The sequence below is a fragment of the Protopterus annectens genome, chromosome 8.part0, assembly GCF_019279795.1.
Source record: "Protopterus annectens isolate FY-2018-M chromosome 8.part0, PAN1.0, whole genome shotgun sequence".
Lineage (NCBI taxonomy): Eukaryota > Metazoa > Chordata > Ceratodontiformes > Protopteridae > Protopterus > Protopterus annectens.
Genome location: NC_056741.1, coordinates 1,926,206,695 through 1,926,225,340, shown reverse-complemented (window position 1 = coordinate 1,926,225,340; position 18,646 = coordinate 1,926,206,695). Strand labels below are relative to the sequence as shown.

At 40.8% G+C, this 18,646-nt stretch overlaps 1 protein-coding gene across 4 annotated transcripts in view; it reads right to left on the bottom strand.

Moving 5' to 3' along the window:
• Positions 1 to 18,646, bottom strand: part of LOC122809727 (anillin-like) — a 1,124,352-nt gene that overhangs the window by 339,472 nt on the left and 766,234 nt on the right. For all 4 annotated transcript variants that reach the window (XM_044081431.1, XM_044081433.1, XM_044081432.1 and 1 more), the window contains exon 12: positions 10,205 to 10,340. In XM_044081431.1, coding sequence (XP_043937366.1) covers positions 10,205 to 10,340 — 136 coding nt within the window. The remainder of the gene's footprint in view (positions 1 to 10,204; positions 10,341 to 18,646) is intronic.

The following is an 18,646-nucleotide window of genomic DNA, read 5'->3' as shown; positions in this document are numbered from 1 at the left end:
AACACCTGTATTTCCTGAAGCCTCAGGTGAGCCACTACAACTGTCATAACCTTGGTGAACACCCTGGGGGCTATGTTGAGACTGAAGGGTAGGGCTCGAAACGGATAATGATTGGCCCTTAGCCGGAAGCGGAGGAAACTCCTGGAGCATGTGTAACTTTAAATGGTAGTATGCATACTGGAGATCTATCGAGAACATCCAGTCTTTCTCCTGCAGGTAAGGCAGGATGGTTTGCAATGTGACCATTCAGAACTTCTCTTTGGCAACTGACAGGTTGAGTGTGGGAAGATCCAGAAGAGGTCTTAGGTCCCCCATCTTATTTTGGCACCAAAAACAACCTGGAATAGATGGCCGACCCAGACTGATCCTTTCTTTAGCAGTTTATTTTGAGTGCTACTACCTCCCTTTGCACGGGTGATATGTCTGGGAGGTGTTTTGGGGGAAGAGGAGACACCACAAAGGAGATGGAATAGCCTGTGGATATGTTCTGAAGCACCCAATGGTCTGTTGACACACACTCCCATGCCGATAGGTGCAATGAAAGATGACCCCCGACTGCCTCCAGAGCAGTCGGGCAACCCCCCCAGAGCTGCTGCTTGGGCCTGCCGAGAAAGGTTCCCGAGACCCCACATTCCTCGGACCCCCTCTGCCTCTGGGCTGGCATCTATCAAAACTCCCTCTGCTTCTGGGAGAAGATGAATCCTGAGTGTCCCAATAATACGGAGACTTCTGGAACCACATCTTTTTTTGCCCTCGCTGATTCCTGGAGAAGAATCTTTGAGGGACAGAGAAGTGGATCCTGATGGTAGACAGCGTCTTCCCATCCTTTTCACTCTGGATCAATGTCTCGCAAACGGCCTTCCTGATCAAGGAAGAACAATCATAAGGGGCGTTCGCAAATGACGCCTTAAAGGGTTCCGTGAACTGACACAGCCTGAGCCAAGCGTGTCGCCTCATGGCAACACTGGACCCAGCCACCTTTGCTGCTCCTTCAGTGGCATGCAAAAGGAGGCACATAGACATGTTAGATACCACTTTAAAGTGGCCATCCACACGGAGAATGATCGCTTATCCTCCCGTGATATGGACTCCAGGGACAACTCAGCTAGCTCTCTGACAAGGTCACGCTGCAGTCGGATGATGTGTGCCAAATAATTCAGCGCCCTTAGGGAAAAGGTGGCTAAAGCATACACCCACTTCCCTAGACGATCCATCGTCTTGGACACTCGGTTGGGGGGGTGGACCATAGAACTTTGTGCTCGTTCCTTCTTGGTGGCGGCTGCTACCACCATAGCATCTACAGGGGACCCCTTGTTCCAACTAGACCTATCCGAAGGGGGACTTAGGATCCTGCCTAGACGTTTCAGAATTGGTTCTACGGTGTCCGGTTCCTTCCATGTCTGGGTGGTGATAAGGTCCACCAAGGGATCTGCGGGGGGGCACCCAGAATGTAGACGGGCCCATGCCGAAGGGCTCCAGAAACACCGACTCATCCGAGATAGGCTTAAGGGGTGGACCACCACCCCAATTGGTGCAGGAGTTCCATGATGTCTCCAAAGAAGACATCATTGGGGGTGTTATCTGGGGGAGCCTTCCCCTTCCTCCAAATCTGTGTCCTCGGTGAGGGACTCTGGGGAGGAGTCCAGCTGCCTTTTGCATGTCCATTTGCGAGGAGTCTCTTCGGTGGGACTCTCCAGAGCGGACTTGCAAACTGCCTGTTGGTCCGCAAGGGGGACTGCCTGGGGCACATCAACTACGGGCTGTCCCTGATGGGACAAAATGGCCGAAGCCACATCCAGAGCAGAGTGAGTTGGGGTAGAATCTGAGGAAATAGGGGCCTCTACCCACTCTAGAGAACCCTTTACACCACATCGAATGCCGGAAAGCAAGCCTCCTGGGACACCAGTAAGAAAGCAGCTCTCCTCGGATCCAATGGGAGAATAGGGGCCGAGCCCATAGGCGCCGAGATGCTGAGGGGAGGGCAGTGACCCAACATGGTCAGAGCCGATGGAAACCACATCTCAGATCCGACACCCAGACTACAGTGCCGAGAGCTACTCGGGTCCGAACTAGGATCCGATGTGCTCAAAGTAATGGCCGGTGTCGAGGTACAAGGTACCATCAGCATAGACCCCAGATTCTGAAACATCTCTGATCCAAAAACTCCGATACAGGAAGTCGGATGGAGGAGGAGTTATGGGGGGGGGGGAGAAAGCTCCCTGCTCTAGAGGGAGAGGGGGCTGCAAGACTCCCATCTGGATCTGGGTGCAAATGAATCTTTGCATCATTTTGTCCATCTCCGCTTCGCTTAAACTTTTGGTGGAGCACGATGATGATGCCACTGAGGCTGACCTGGAATGTCCGTGCACAGAGGCCCTTGAAGAAGGCTTTGGCTCCTCAGCTCCGACTAGAACCTTTGCGATTACAGTTGGAGTGTGCTAGGCCTAGAAATAGCCTGTAGTTTCTGAGGAGGATGCGACGGACCTGAACAGTCCGGGGATTTCTTCCTCATCTCATCCCTGTCCTTTTTAGATAGTTCCCATTCCACAGACCTCTGTTCAGGAGGATGAGTCCCAGCCTGGGCATAGTTTCATAAGTAGGTACTAGGCTATCGTCCAAGGGCCTACATAAGTCTAGTCAACAAGGTTCCCTGGCTTACGCCACCCAAGAAAGTTAATTTCCTGTGCCCCTGTCGAGCAGAGCCACAGAAGTGATCCATGGGTGTATTTCGAATTTCCCATCCACTCAAGATTTTTCTTGAAGAGTGCTAATGAGGAACTTTGCTTGACATAGATTGGTAGCTTGTTCCAGAGAACAGGAAGTCTCTGGGACAGGAATCTATCCCTCCAGTATGTCCTGTTTATTGTGGTGACAAGGTTTAGGTCCCTAGAGCATGTAGCTCAGAGGAACTGGGATTTCTTTAGGTGTAGCATGTCCAACAGCTCTGGGTTTAACATAGCTTTATATGTTAGGCAGAGATCTCCTCAGAGTAGGCGATATGCTACAGAGTAAAGCTTGAGTTTTTTTTGAGATGTCAGTGTAGGGCATCTATTTGAGGCCAGTAATCTTCTTTGTGAGGTACTTCTGTGGGCTTTCCAGCTGCTGCAGATGTCTTGTGAGGTACATTTCAAAGGGGGCGTTGTACTCTATAATGGGTCTAATGACTGCCAAGTAGAGGGGAACAATGACCTCTTTTTTCCTGGATGAGAACCCTTTTGTGATGGTGTGCCACATAAGATTTCCTGACTACTGTGGCCATATGAGTATCAAAGGAGAGACTACTGTCCACCTGGGTTCCCATGTTCTCATCACACTTTCGGCATTAAGTAGACTGCTGTTTATGTGGTAGTTCATAGGTACACAGTTTTTACCAAAGGGGATGACAATGGACTTTTTGGCATTGAGCTTGAGGCCATGCCTCTGACACCAGGCATCTGCTTCAGTGAGGCCCTTCTGTAGGATGTCCACATCATTTGGGGACTCAACTACAGCTCCTAGTTTGCAGTCATCTGCGAACTTCATTATCCAGAGGCCTTCTGTGTTACCCTGTACTTCAGAGAAGTAGATATCAGCAGGAGGTGTCCCAGGACTGAACCCTGTGGTACTAAACTTGTCAACGGTTTGAAGTCAGATTTGGAGTCTGCAACTTTTACAGTGTGGGTTCGGTCAGTGAGCCAGTTGGCAACCCATCTTGTGCTGTAGGGATTTATACCTAGCTTGGTGAGTTTAGCTATAATTCCAGAATGGGGGATGGTGTTGAAAGCCTTTGCGAGGTCAAGATACGCTGTGTGAACCCCCTCACCCTCATCTACAGCTTTGGTGACTGCCTCAAAGAAGTCATTCAGGTTCAGAAGGCATGATCTGCCCTTCACAAACCCGAATTGGGTGGGGTCCAGAGTTTGGAAGTTGCCAATGTCTTTGTTTAGGGGTTCCATGATGATACGTTCCATGGCCTTGCAAACCAGGCTAGTCAGGCTAATAGGGCGATAGGTTCCCAGAATCAGTGGTGGCTCCCCCCTTTGTGGAGTGGGATAACTGTTGCTGTGTACCATTCAGTGGGCACAAAGCAAGCCATGAGACTATGACTGAACATGGTGCTTAGGTGGGGAGCCAGTTTGTTCTGAATTTCATGTAAAATGCAGCCTGGGATGTTGTCTGGTCCATTGGATGCTGTATTTTTAGTTTTAGAGAGTGCAGCTTTTACCTGCATAAATGTGATTACAGGGACTCTGCATTCCTCCTGCATAGATATTGGTCCTTTAGGGGGTGAGAGGGGGGCTTGTATACAGCTCAGCAAGCTCCTGCCTTGCGCCCTGCAGAGTTCTACAGCAGGAGAGAGACAAAAGTTAGACTTTGGAGTGATTAAGTACCATTTTTCTGCATTTTCCTGCTGCCTTTAGCTAATTCCACCTAAAATGCTGATTTGTTAGAGTTTCTGTGATTTAACAAGCTTGTTTCAGCTACATATTGTACTTATTTTACTGCTTGCACTTTAACAAAGTCATTTTTGTGCTTAAATTACATGTTTAACCGTTGTAGGCTACACACTCAAGTGCATTAGCAATTTCTGTGCATTTAAAGTGTTTTTTTTTATTGTATCTGCTTTATTTTCTGAAAAAAAAAAAAAAACTTGTTTTCCTGCCTTTCTAAGCTACTATAGTCCAGTTTTCAGGTTAGAATTCAGGGCTGTGTTACAAGTTTCTGTTTGCCCATACCTTACTTGGATAGAAGGAAGTTTCTCTGTTCACATGTTAGAGAGGGGAGCATTGAGCAGCCTATCTGTCCCTGGAGGAGTGGTTTCAGCTCAGAAATTAGTAGTTTATTGGCCATTTTGGGCTAATTTCTATCTCTTCCATTTCCCTGCTATAAAACCCACATTAGTGCGGTTTTACATGCCGGGCAGTGCTGGTTAGCTGGGGAATACCTATTCCTGGCTCCACAAAGTCTGCTGTTCAATTTTTCCCTTGGAACTAGACAAACTTTTAACTTAAGCACTCAAACCAATCACTTCTCAGCCCGGCACTTGCTCAAAACTCATAGCAAGCACTAATAAACCTTAGCACTAGATCCCCCCTATTCTGTAGAGAAGGGCAAGGGTCTCTATTAGACCTCACCAGTCAATCAGTAAAACAGTTCACTGTACCCATCCAGGCATGTCCAAAGGGCAATTTCAGGTGTACTCTACGGTCCAACTGGTGAATCTGGGCATTTTAAGGCAATGTCACAACTGCCTCACGTACACAGACAACCCTCTCCTCCTACCACCAAACATTAATACATGTGAGAGATACAATTATATAGCCAAACTGGAGGCTAAGCTCTCTCAACCCAAGACTGGATCAGGCAGTCAAAAGGAGAAGGGAATTACTTGCATCACACCATCAGTCTCACATAGACCTATGAAACCAGCACCGGCAAAAAATACACAAACACACAAAAACATACTCGGAGGCTCTAAATAAAAATCTGCAAAAGCAAGAGAGATCTCCAAAGCAGACATCCAAGCAACCTCCACCCCCCCCCCCCCCAACACAAACCATGAAACACATACTTCACAAAACCAGTGTGTCAGGCAATCACAGCCCTTAAGGCAAAATAACATGCCCAACACACTAGTAATAGGTGAGTCTATAGTCAGGCACACTGACGTCCCACTCACTAGGCTGAACAAGGAGAAGGTTACTGTTAGCTGCCTGTCGGGTACCAGGATGCACCACAACACAAGCACTCAGGTCAATCCAGAACAAGTACAAATACAACTCTGTCATTACGAAAACAGTCCTCGAACCAAATAAGGAATCAGATGCAAAAAACAGAGAATACAGGAAAAGAAAAATAATCTGGTTCCACACAGCAGTGAAAATCAATATGTCCTTTATTGTAGTAAGGTAAGCGCTTTCTCGGAACATCCGCTTCATCATACCAACAAAGTTAGAATAACAGTTACATTTTTAAGCACTAAAACATCCAATCAAAAATCAAATAAAATGTGTATCGTAGCTAAAAGCCATGTGATAAATTACCTCTGTAAAATATATAGATCTTTAAAAAATTGAATAAAAACAGACTAAATGAACAATATGTACTTAAAAATGGTAATGGACACAATAGTAAAAAATAAGAGATGGACTATTGAAATATATATAATAAAATATTAAAAGAGAAATCAATGCTTTAAAGGGTTTCAGGGAAACTCTGTTTAAACCAGGAGGTTTATCAGCTTGAAAGCGCAAAATCCATTTTTGTTCACTAGATTCTGTTCTATTATTTATGTCACCTCCTCTCTTGGTACTATGCAGAATCTCTAGTACCATAAAGCTAAATTTATGTTCTTTACCCTCTTTAGCTACATGTAGTGATAGTGCACTGGTTTCTTTAACATTCCTTATATCCCTAAGGTGTTCAAGTATTCTATCCTTAAACACCCTGTTTGTTTTCCCTATGTAAAATGAGAAGCAGGTAGTACAAAGGGAAAAATAGACATTTTTTTTGTTCGACAATCTGCATAAAAAGTATCTATCTTAAAACTCAAAGTGGGATGTGGGAAATGAATACCAATGTGTATATGTGTACAGGCCATACAATTCCTACACATATATGTACCAAGTCTATCAGATGATATAGTTGATTTAGTATTAAAGGATCGATAACAGAGCTGACTCAAGTGATCTATTATTTCTAAAAGCAAAATCTGGCTGTGTGCCAAAGACCCCATTCAACTTATGTACAGTAGACAATATCCCAGTTCCTTTTAATAATATCACATGCTACATGCACATTGCTGGCAAAAGTCAATGGCATCCTTAGTTTATTCCTAGGGCAAAAGTCAATGGCATCCTTAGTTTATTCCTAGAGGTGTCAGTGGAAGAGTCACTTGAGAGAGTATTGCCAGTACTATCCCTGTTGCTACAAAAGGCAGGCCGTATCCATATTCATCAAAGATACTCACACCTCCAGGTTAGTGGCATAGCACGATGCCTCAGAGATCATCCACATGCAACTAACAACGGGCAAAACTGCAATCCAAATTGTAGCTTGTTACAGATCACCCACCATGTCCCAGGACCCTCATTCTGCATTTCTGGAAACACTGGGAAACAAAGTCGTACCAAACACCCTGATATTGAGTGATTTCAATTACCCAAACATTAACTGGGAGAACTACTCAAGTACTAACTCCATTACCCAACATTTCCTAGAATTTATAAACTCTAATGCCCTGGATCAACTGGTCAACACCCCCACCAGAGGTGACAACATATTGGACCTGGTCATCACCAACATGGGCGACCGGTGTTCCACACTGGAGGTCAATCCCTCACTGGTTTAGATCTGACCATAAAACTAATCACTCTGGATATCCACATTCCACCCCCATCCTCGGTCAAAGAAACCACCAAGAAAAACTTTTCAAAAGCAAACTTCACGTTACTTAACACCGAGGTGGAAAGTTTCAAAGCCCCCATTCTAAGGGATACCGCTGTCCAAGCTGCAAAATCCTTTACAAGTGCACTCTACGGGCACCTACATGAATGCATGGATGGTGCTATCTCAAGCAAAACCAAGACTGCCCCCAACAAGAAAAGGAAACCAGTCTGGTGGACCCCTGCCATAAACAAGCTATACAATAGAAGGAGGAAACTAGTACAGAAAAGAGTAAAATCCCAAGAAGGGAAGACATCCCTGATCAGCATCAGCAGGAAACTACGATCCCTCATAAAATCATCCAAGGCTAGCTTTGAAAGAAGAAAGTACAAACTGTCTTTACTGACCTAACCACACACACACACACACACACACACACACACACACACACACACAGACTAACGAAGTGGGGGGGGGGATGGGGGGAGACCATCACACTGTTTTTTTTTTTTTTTGTTTTTTTTTAACGTGATGCAACAATGAGGTGGGGGGGGGGTAAAGGAAAGGAAAACCTGACCTAACACTACGAGAAATAACACCCCCCCCAAAAAAAAATCACTATAGAAAAACACCACGCCTGGGGCTCTGAGACCACAATGGTAGGCTAAGTCGAGGGAAGGAAGGAGATGGAGGGGTATTATGGGTAAGGGGGGAGCTTGGAGCTCAGATCAGATGCTGGTGAAGCTGCCATCTCGGATCCGATCCGGATCCGAATACCCACAGGTTGAAGAGCAAATTAAGTAAACTACTTCAGATCAAATTTATAAACCCTCCGATATCACGATTCCCAACCAAAAAAAAAAAATCATTTGTTGTCAACTAATATAGATTACATATTACAGTCAGAAAATTCAAACATATTGACATGCTAACAGACACAAAACCTAATCTTTGATATGCCACAATTTTAAAACACTAGAAAATGCCAACATATCATTCAGCTCAGGTGGAGAGAGTCAGCATTAAGCTTCAATTGCCACCATAATTCCCTGACCCATAGTAACCTCCTCCCATGCTCCAGCACTAAGGCTGATCTGTATTTTCTCCAAAGTTGAAAATAAAGGCATTACTGTTCCTACCCTTCATAATGTCTAAATTACACACAAATACGTTCTTGTAAACTGCATTTTGTATTACCAACAGAAAATGCATTGCATTTTCTACATACTGCCCCCTCAGATTAACTCTTTAGTGCCACGACTGGCACAGAATTTAATTGACAACGGTGGTAAATGTGCAATAATGATTTCACAGCCTTCTAAAATAAAGGCATATTGGGCACACAAATTACACTTAAAACCAATTTAGCTCTTAGACCCTGCATCAAATTTAGAAGTGACTTTTTATGTTGACTCCTTCTGAAAACCACTTTGGGAATACTCTCCAAGATTTTACTGAAACCACTAGTATTTGTAAAAATATCCCAGTTATTAACATCTCAAATATAATTACAGTGCTAAAGATTAAGCATAAACATATCAGGGCAAGAAAAATCAACCTGTTAAGTCTGCAATAACCAGGTTACTAACCATATTACCCAATAATGGAATATAGAACATGGGTTTTCTCTTGTTAACCACTTCTTCCCCTAGCTTATCCAACAAGACATTAGAATAAACCTCTTCTTGTTTCCCTCTTCTCCAATCAGGAATGAAGATATTGGCAGGTTTATGAACTTAACAAACGTGTTGAGTTCTGATGAAGTCTAATTAGAAAGGGATGAAAGCATTTTAACATTTAAATGTTTTAATAAAGGTGTGTTCTGTGAGCAGTTCAAGTCCATGAATGTCCTTCTGGAGCATATGTCACCAAAATGTCCTTGTACTGTAGATGCATGAGCTGGAATTCACTGGTTGCATTTTCATGAAAATTATGCAGACTATCATTTCAGTTTTAGAGTTTCTTCGAATAGAAAAGAACCTGCTATTTTAAAGTCAGGCACAAATCAATACTTCTGGGGTAACTGTGTTGAACAAATTTCCTTTGATTTGTGTGCAGTATTTGCACTTAGAATTTACACTTGTGCACGGTGTGTGCATGTATTTGTACATTTTTCTAGAAAGGTCATTAAATGCAGTAAAATGTCATCTCTACTTTCTCCTTGTCACTTATGTCCTTCACATCCATTCTATCTACTCTGCTTACTGCGAGATTAAATTGTTCTTTTAATGCTACACAGATGCATTCTTAATGGCCGGCCCCTTCACTCTCAGTCTGAAACAGGAAGCAAGCCAGCGGTCAAATCCATTCTCCCTCTTGAATCAGTTCCTCCAGTGAACCAGTCTGTTAATGAAATCTAGAAGGCCAAGTAGTGAAGTCAACATTGCTTGTGTTCAGGTTTGTAAACCAAATATGGGTCAGCAATGAAATGAACAGCAAGTCTGGAGGTCTGCTACTCAAACCTAGTTCATTGGCAACATCATCATTACAAGGGTTTGCTTAAAACAGATGAAGGCTGCTCACAACACAGTAAAAACCATGAAGTATTCAGAAAAGGGGAAAAAAAGTTAACTGTTCAGTAAGCCAGCTGACTTGTTTATGAACCTCTGCCAAAGTAACTCAATAAACCAGCACTACTTGGCAAAGCTAACTATATGTTCTGCATATACGGAATTCTTTTTCTTTACTGATTAAATTTGATGATAAAACATGACACATTAAGAACCCTGCATTACAAACTGCAATGCTTCTCAACAATGTTAACTTAGCGGTAATGGCACACATTCATAAAAGATGGCATTATGGTACACATCCATAAAAGGTGGTGTCAAGAACTCACAGAAAATCAGCAACAGCCTCTCTGCTTCTGCTTCCTCCAGAGAGCCTTTTCCATGTTCTTCATCAATGCAGCAGTTGAGAGCCTGACTTGTCTGTTGAATGGTGGTCTGTAAGCTGTTAATTTCATTGTTCAACATCTGCAGAAAATGACAAGTACAGTTATATTACCTTCAATAAATGCAAAATTTCACAGCGCCTGCACAACTACAGGCAATATGCCAAAACACAGATTTCAAATTACAAATCTCTAGATACTATCCACCCACTTACAATGTCTGAAGATGCTTCTCAGAAAATTTTCAATTTCCCTCAAATTGATCACAGATTTGTACTGACCATGTACACTTAAGGCAAGCACTCATCAAATTAGGTAATCGAGGAGTGTGTCATCTGCAGTGGCAATCAGCTAGGATCACTACAAGAGCACCATTTTCTGCTACACAGGTCTTTCACTCTCAATCTCCCATGCTCAGAGGAGCACAACTCTTTCCCTGGTGCATGTCAGGGTATCACACTGGGTCCAACAGGGATAATGCAGCTTTGTACTCCCCTATACTACTTGACAGCAAACCCACAAGAGAAAAATATGAAGCTATGAAATTCTAGAATGTTTAGAAGAGCTACGAAGAACTAGGGGGCTGGTAGTATACCCATGACTTAGGGCTCCCTTAAAGACTAATTTGGGTAGAACCTGTACATGTTGTATTTTTACACAGAGGCATTTTCAGCAGAGGGTAAAAGTGGAGAAGGAACTCGAACAGTATTTAAAAAAAAAACTATGACAGAAGCATAACGCAGGAGAAAGCACCAAAAGGCAGTGCTTTAAAAGTTGAATCTTCACCAAACAAAGCTGATAAGACCACTGGTTCAGAACCAAAAGTATTTTCTCCTCTAGGGCCTCTGTACAAAACCTTCCAGGAGTTATAAAAATGTGCTACCTTTTATACAAAAAACACAAGCTCAATCAATCAATAATACAATCAAGCAATTAAATAAAATACTTCCAATTAACCTCTCCAATTCAGTCCCATAGGGACCAAAGTATCATATTTAAGAATAAGACAGACTCGCTGTATAACAGTTTTTCTTTCAAAAGAATTTCATCATTTTCAACAAATACTTGCTCTAAAATATAACCTTGAAGCATAGAAAAATCACTGCCATGTACATTTCTAAAATGACATGTCAAAATGTCTTCCTTTTGATTTTTTATGTCCTTGATATGTTACATTAACCTCACTTTAAAACAACTTTTTGTTTCACCAATATAAAAGAAACCACACAGGCATCTTAAGGCATAAATAACCCCCTTGCTGTTACATGAAAAACGATCTGAACCAGTGGTCTTGATTTTCTTATTGTTGCTAGTTGTATGGATAAGCCGATAAAAAAGGCCTGATTCCTGAAATTAATAGTCCTGACAATTTTGTTTAGTGAAGGTATAAGCTGGTGACAGATGAACACAAATGCTCACAAAAAAAGTTGTGTATTTCAAAACAAGTAGTACTTAGACGGCAGGTCTTAGCTTGGCATGTGAAACTTTCCCAAGCTCTAATACTTCCCTCCCTTACCCACAATGCTTCATACTCCACTATTTCTCCAGTATATTCAGGGGGGACTTGCCACTTAGATGAAAGACCACACACCACCACTACCAACTAAACAGGCCTCATCTCCAAAAGCTAAGGGAAGGAGAGTGGCTGTGTTAAAAACAGGCTACTAAACAAGGAAATCTGTTATACTGTGTAGTCAAGTCTTCTTCAAACCAATGCAAGTGTCCCAAACTCATTCCTATGGGGTAAAATCATGGAAGCATACTTTGCAGAACTACATTCCCAAAGGAAATCTGAGAGCTAGAGATCACAACCCTCTTGTACTGCATTACGTAAATATTCACAGAAGTAACAGATTGTGGCCACACAGTTAGTTAATAATGCACTCCTACCATGGTTAAATGTGCTGCAAGCAAAGGGAACAAATTCTTTTTGCACTGATTAATAAAATGTAATACAGTCTTGAAAAACACCTAGATAAAAAGGATTCTTAGCACCCTGGTGCCCAGTTTGTTGGAAGTACAACAAACAAAATTGAGAACCTTGATAACCACCAGAGCAAACACGAGTATAACTGGAACAACAGACAAATCCACAACTAAAGAAACAAATTTAATTCTCCGACGTCTCGGCCGTAGCCTTCAAAGAGTAAAAAACTCATGAACACAAGCACATTATATATAATACATATCAATTAATAAAACAATTATATAATAAATCAATTAAATATAAAACAATCATTACATCAAATAAATACTCTCCAATTTAATTCTTCATTAAGACCATTTGGATGCATAGTGTTAAATTTCAAAATATAAATAGCTTCTTTATGTAATAAAACTTGTTTGATATTCAGACCATCATGCCAGGAACAATTTATTTTTTCTAAAACTGTACCTTGCAAACCCTCATTTCTACTATTATGAAATTGAGAACCTTTTCTGAATGCTTTTGTTCCATCCACACAGAACCTCAGCTGCTTATGAACATCTATGTAATGCAAAATGCAACCACCTTTATTGGAAGAATTAGGAAAAATACTAATTAATTCAAGTTTGATTCAATGGTTTACCTTAGGCATAAAGACAATTTGTCTACAAGAAAACACCGACCTTATGGAAAACCACGAGAAGGTCTAAAACAAGGAGACTTCCAATATGGCTGCCCACTGAGTAAAAGATTAATTTCAGCTCTCCCAGTGTGAAAACAGAGAAACTGGAAGTAACAAATTATTAATTTTATGAAACCATAAAAATATCTGGACTGGTATTCCACAGTAAGAGGTGTTAATTAAAAGGGCATATCATGTGCATGCTACAAACCTGGCCACAGGAAAGCAGCCAAGACCTTTAATAGTAAATATGTAATGATAATAGCAGAAAGAGGTTATTCTGACAAAATTATGGAAGAAGGACAAAGTACTGAAAATTGGTCACAGTAGAGTGTTTGTGGAAAAATGATTACTCACTGTACACCAGGCAGATGAGTAAATTTATCCCAGCAATCACTGAATGTTAAGAAACTAGTGCGAGATTCAAGCTGCTGTATCCAGCTATCTTCAGAATATTTATTACTGAAGGGTTAAAGTAATTTTTGATGCAAAACATGCTAAGGAGGAAATACAAAAGTTGTTCAACAAAAATGAGCTATCAAACAGAAGGGAAATATGCTTCTTATTTTTCTGATGAAACTTGAAAGACTATGCCAGTGAAACCTTTTCCAATGTTCAAAGGAAAATGCTTGAGACATAGAAGCAAGCACAAGACCTAACTATAAGAAACAGGAGTATGTTGGAAATGAACCAGAGACTGGATATTTGAAATGGAGATCAACAGGAAGAAAAACAGTAACTCTGAAATTAATGAATACATGTGGGATTACAAAGTATTGGTTGCATTTGTAAAATATAGAGGAGCAAGAAAACCTAAAAATATTGGACTTTTTTTTTTAATTTGTTAAACTTGTAGGGGATTTCAAAGAATATGCCAAATAGCACAGGAAATATGAAACAGAGGGGAAACTCAAGAGCCAAGGAGAGACTGGGATTTTGGACGCAAATCTTTAATGGGAATAACCATACAGTATATTATATTCATAAAGTAGCAGAAAATATTATAAGAACTAAGCCAATATGGGAATGGAGAAAAGGAGATTCTGCTGATAGGGATGACTTTAATTAGGGGTACAGGGAATAAGCAAGAGGAGGCTGGAATTTACAGGAGAAAACTTGCAAAGAAACCAAGATATTGGAAGCAAATAATTAGAGGGGGGAAGTAATAGAACGGGAAGAGGCCAAGAATTTATTTAGACTGCAGGCTTGAGTGTGCCTTGCCTATCAAGGACTGATATAATATACGCAAAGAGAAAGGAACAGGGGGATCCTACGTGAAAGACCAGCACTGGTAGAATCAAGAACAGAAAGAAGCTGCTGTTTAAAAAGCGGATAATTAGTAGGACATATAAAATATTGCATGATAATTATAGGAATTAGACGAGTTTATAAAGAACTGGGAAGAGAGATTGGGTAAGAAATTCACAAAAAACTATGGGAGGATATATGTATGGCTCCCAAACATGCAAAGTCTAAAACATTTAGTATCTTTGCTTGGAAGTGTTTGCATAGGTATTTTATACCCCAAGCAGACTCCAAATAATTTTTCTTCAGGTAGATTGCAAATGTGGAGGTGTATTGGTGAAGACACAATTAGGAATATATTTTTGGGAGTGTAATTAGTTGGCAGACTTTAAAATGTCCCTGCACACTACTCTGTCAGAAATACTGGGTGAGCAACTGGCTAAGAAAATTATTTGAGATGCGATACAGAATTGGTATTACCTAGAAATAGTAAGGTCTTGCTGACTAATTCTCGTGGCTGCCAAAAACGTAATTATGAGTAAAGGGAAATCAAAGTCTAAACCAATTGTACTAGAAATAGTGAATACTGTAAGATAATAGAATTGGAAGTGGGATGTGCAGAAAAGGGTAGGCACAAATTACATAGAAAAAATGGGAATTGTGGGAACAATACATGCAGAATAACGTTTGGGAGGAGGAATGAGGTTTAAGGGAAGGCAGGAATTAAATGAGCTATGTATTGTTTTGACTAAATGACTATAGATAAGTACTGTACAATGTCTGCAACTGAAAATGTCAATATGGATTGTTTTGTCTATATAAATACAAGAGTGCCTATGCCATAAGTGATAATTCAATAAAGATACTTGCTTAAAAAATAGAGAGGGCTAAAACAAAAGGGATAAAATTTGAGAGGAAGGATCCATGACACTGTTCACCATCACAGATGTTTCTACACCCAACTTTACAAGCAATTTTGAAAGGTGACAACCAATTTTTTTAATCATAAAGTGGAAATCCCAGGAGGGCTCAGGGTGGAATGCACCACTTGAGAAAACTTACAAATCTTTAAGGAAAACTGGAAGAATTATAGAAAAACCTATAAAATTTAGAAACAGCAGAAAAGTGAACCTTGATAGCAGAGTACCTTTCCCATTTTGTTAGGCCTGAGTTAATCTAAAATGGCAGTTATAAGATCCAAAAAAAACCCACTAGCACTGCCCCAGGGATTAAAAAAACAGGCTAATTTGCTTTTATACATTGGCTTGTTATTGTGTGTTTGGTAAAAAAAAGAATCTGGACGATCCAGGGAGGATATGCAACACCACTGGTCATCACTGGCTATGGAATTACCCTGCAGTCAGTCTTGGGAAGTGAAGGCCTTGGTGAGGCTTTTCTGATGGATGAATCAGCAAGATTCTGAAGGGCTTCAATTTTTATTTGTTCACTTTATTTATACTTTGAGTGAGCAAACTGCTCCAAGGAGGCTTCAGCCACAACCTAGGCCCCAATGGCATAGACAAGTTGGAAATGTACTTGAAAATAAAAAGTAAAAAAAAAAAAAAGTAATACTGCTATTAAGGTATCTGACAAACATTGTACATACAAAACATAGCCATGAATTGAATAAGTAAAACACAACTTCATTTAGAAAAATGCAATCTTTATGCTTAGATATACAATGTTGAGGACTTAAAACGTCATTATACAGAAATGTATACAGGTATACTGCATAGCTCACAGTGCTGTAAGATGTCAGTACAGAATAATGGACTAGCAGTTAGCTTGGTCATTAAAAAGAAAGAGGTAATAATTATGTTTACATTTGTCCTATGGTAGTACCAGACTAAATTTGCACATTTTGTAAAGGAACCACCATCTAGTGGAAGTTTACCTTTACATTAGCCAATGTCTCTATAGCATTTGAATTTACTTTATTTGAGCAGATAATCCTTGAGTATTTCAGATGGTCTGCATTCCTACTTTGAAAAAGCTCTTTCACATATACAAAGTATGAATAGGGGCCTGTATAATTTAATACACTAACTCTTTCTTCACAAATGCCATACACTTACTCACTAAAACCCACTGTAATATCCTCCCCAGCAATCCCAACTATACTACTGACACCTTTCCATTTAAACATGAATTATTCGCTAAACTACAGCCCACATTCCTGGCAGCTGATAATCTCCCCTCAGAATTCCTACAAATCACAGCAGACGCCATTCTCCTATGCCAGGTCTATTCTCATTAACCGATCACTGACCACCACATATCTGAAACCTGTACAATATCTTACATAATTCCCCTGTATAAAAGGTGGCACCTCCATTTAGTTCTCGAACTACAGACCATAGCAATCTTATCCTCCCATCCAAAATCCTAGAAAAAATTATTCATATGCAGCTCTTAAACTCTTATCTAAAACTCCTTTCTAAAACAGCACGGTTTCCGCTCTAATCATAGTACCACAACAGCCCCTCTCAGCTTAACCAATACCATCAACTTGCATAGCAATGAAGGGAATCTTGTTTCCTCCATCTTCTTGGGCCTATCCAAAGCTTTTGCTACTGTTTCTCATCAGAAGTTACTCGAACTCTCCACTCAAACTCAGCCTCTCTTCACTCACATGGTTCTGTAGTTACATAACCGACAGCCAGCTGTAAAGTGGCAACAAGACCTCACTTTCCTATTACCTGTTACCATGGGGGTTCCCCCAAGGTTCAATTCTAGGTCCCCTGCTATTCCCTGTCTTTAATAATAGCCTCCACACAGCTACTTCTCTAGCTTCTATTGTTCAATATGCTGATGACTCTATCGTCTTCACTGCACCTACCTTAAAAGAACTCTAAGCAAGGACACAATAGTCATTCCTAGCTGTCAAAGCCTTATCAGACTTTCAACCAATTATGAATCCATCCAAAACAAAACTCATGTTATTTCACCCCGCCATATGACCCTGCAACATCATTCCAAATACATTCTTCCAATATTTTCATATAGACAGTAGATCAAACAAAATTATTAGGAGTGCTAATAGACAAACTGAGATTTGATGATCACCTTCCCCAATCTTTCAAAAAGACACACAAAACTAGGTGCTTTCAGCAGACTCAAATTGTTCCTTACAGTCACCACTAGACAGGCTATTGCAAGAACTCACCTACTCTCAACCCTGCTATATGCTCCCCAAGCTTCACCAATCTAAAGATAACTGATCTGGTCAAACTAGAAACCTGCTACAATAAAATTGCTAAATTCACCACAAACTCCCCCCCACAGGTCTCACCACTGCTCTGCCTTACAACTCAGTTGGCTAGAACTATCCCGTCACCTAACCTATACTGTACTTATTGCCCACAAACTGCCTAACAAAACACCTGCTCTTCAAAAACTGCTCCTAACCTATGCCAACACTAGATTCTTCTGATCCTCAAATAAATCCCTACTACAGGTAACCAAACCTGGCAGGTGACTCCCTCCACTCTATGTCTCTAAACTTTGGAATACCATACCACTGGCTATCACAGTTCCTGCTGACCCAACTAAATTTAAAAGCTTACTTAAGATCTTCCTCAATAATAAATGGCTTTGCCCATGTGCTACTCCTGACTAAATCCTGCACCCATTGTCTTTAACTAAACCCCTTACATAGTGTGTGTTATAGACATACTTGTTATACCCCTTACTCATACCTCTCCCTTCCTTGCATGTAATACCTTCTCTCTCTCTCTCTCTCCACCGCTATCTACTCCTCTCTCTCGTTAGCGCCTGTTCTTTTTTTAAATTACCCCTGCTATTTTGACCTATAAGTAATACGACTGGAAATATGGTACTCAGTTTAAACTTGCCTGACAGGTAATGCAATACGCAAGAATGTTCAACCTCTGCATATTCATGTCATACTGCACTAACTCTACTTCAAATGTCTCTGTCTCATGTCTAGAATTTATGGAAGTTTGTACGCGTCTATGTAATGTATATGTAGTAGCGATTATGTAATGTTTTTTCAAATGTCTATGGGGCTTTTACTCTGTAATGTTGTCCTATGTAGTGTATGATACATAGTAACCAGTGTCATCCACGTACAATACATCGTACAGTTAATCTGAGGCAGATCAGTAACATATACTGAGAACAGAGGGCCCAAAATTGAACCTTGTGGGACCATTAGTGTTACACTCCTAGTCTGAGTGACACTAAGATCCAGTCGGTAGGACAGTTTCGCATAGAAGTGGTACAATGATTTAAGTACTATTTCTGACAGTTTATACGGGAACATAACACGGTGAAACATTTTGGAAACCACATTAAAATCTAAAAGTTGACTTCTGTAATTTTACCATGTTCAGTGTTTATAAAGATGTGGTCTGTTAGCAAACATATAAATGTTAGAGTGTTAATTAGGATGGAATCTACGAACCTAGCTGTACTCAAGAATTTGATTATACTAAGTTTTTCATGTATTTTAGGTATTTTGACACTGGCTGACAATAGGGTAAAAGTCACTTCATAGGTTCTTACTTGATTT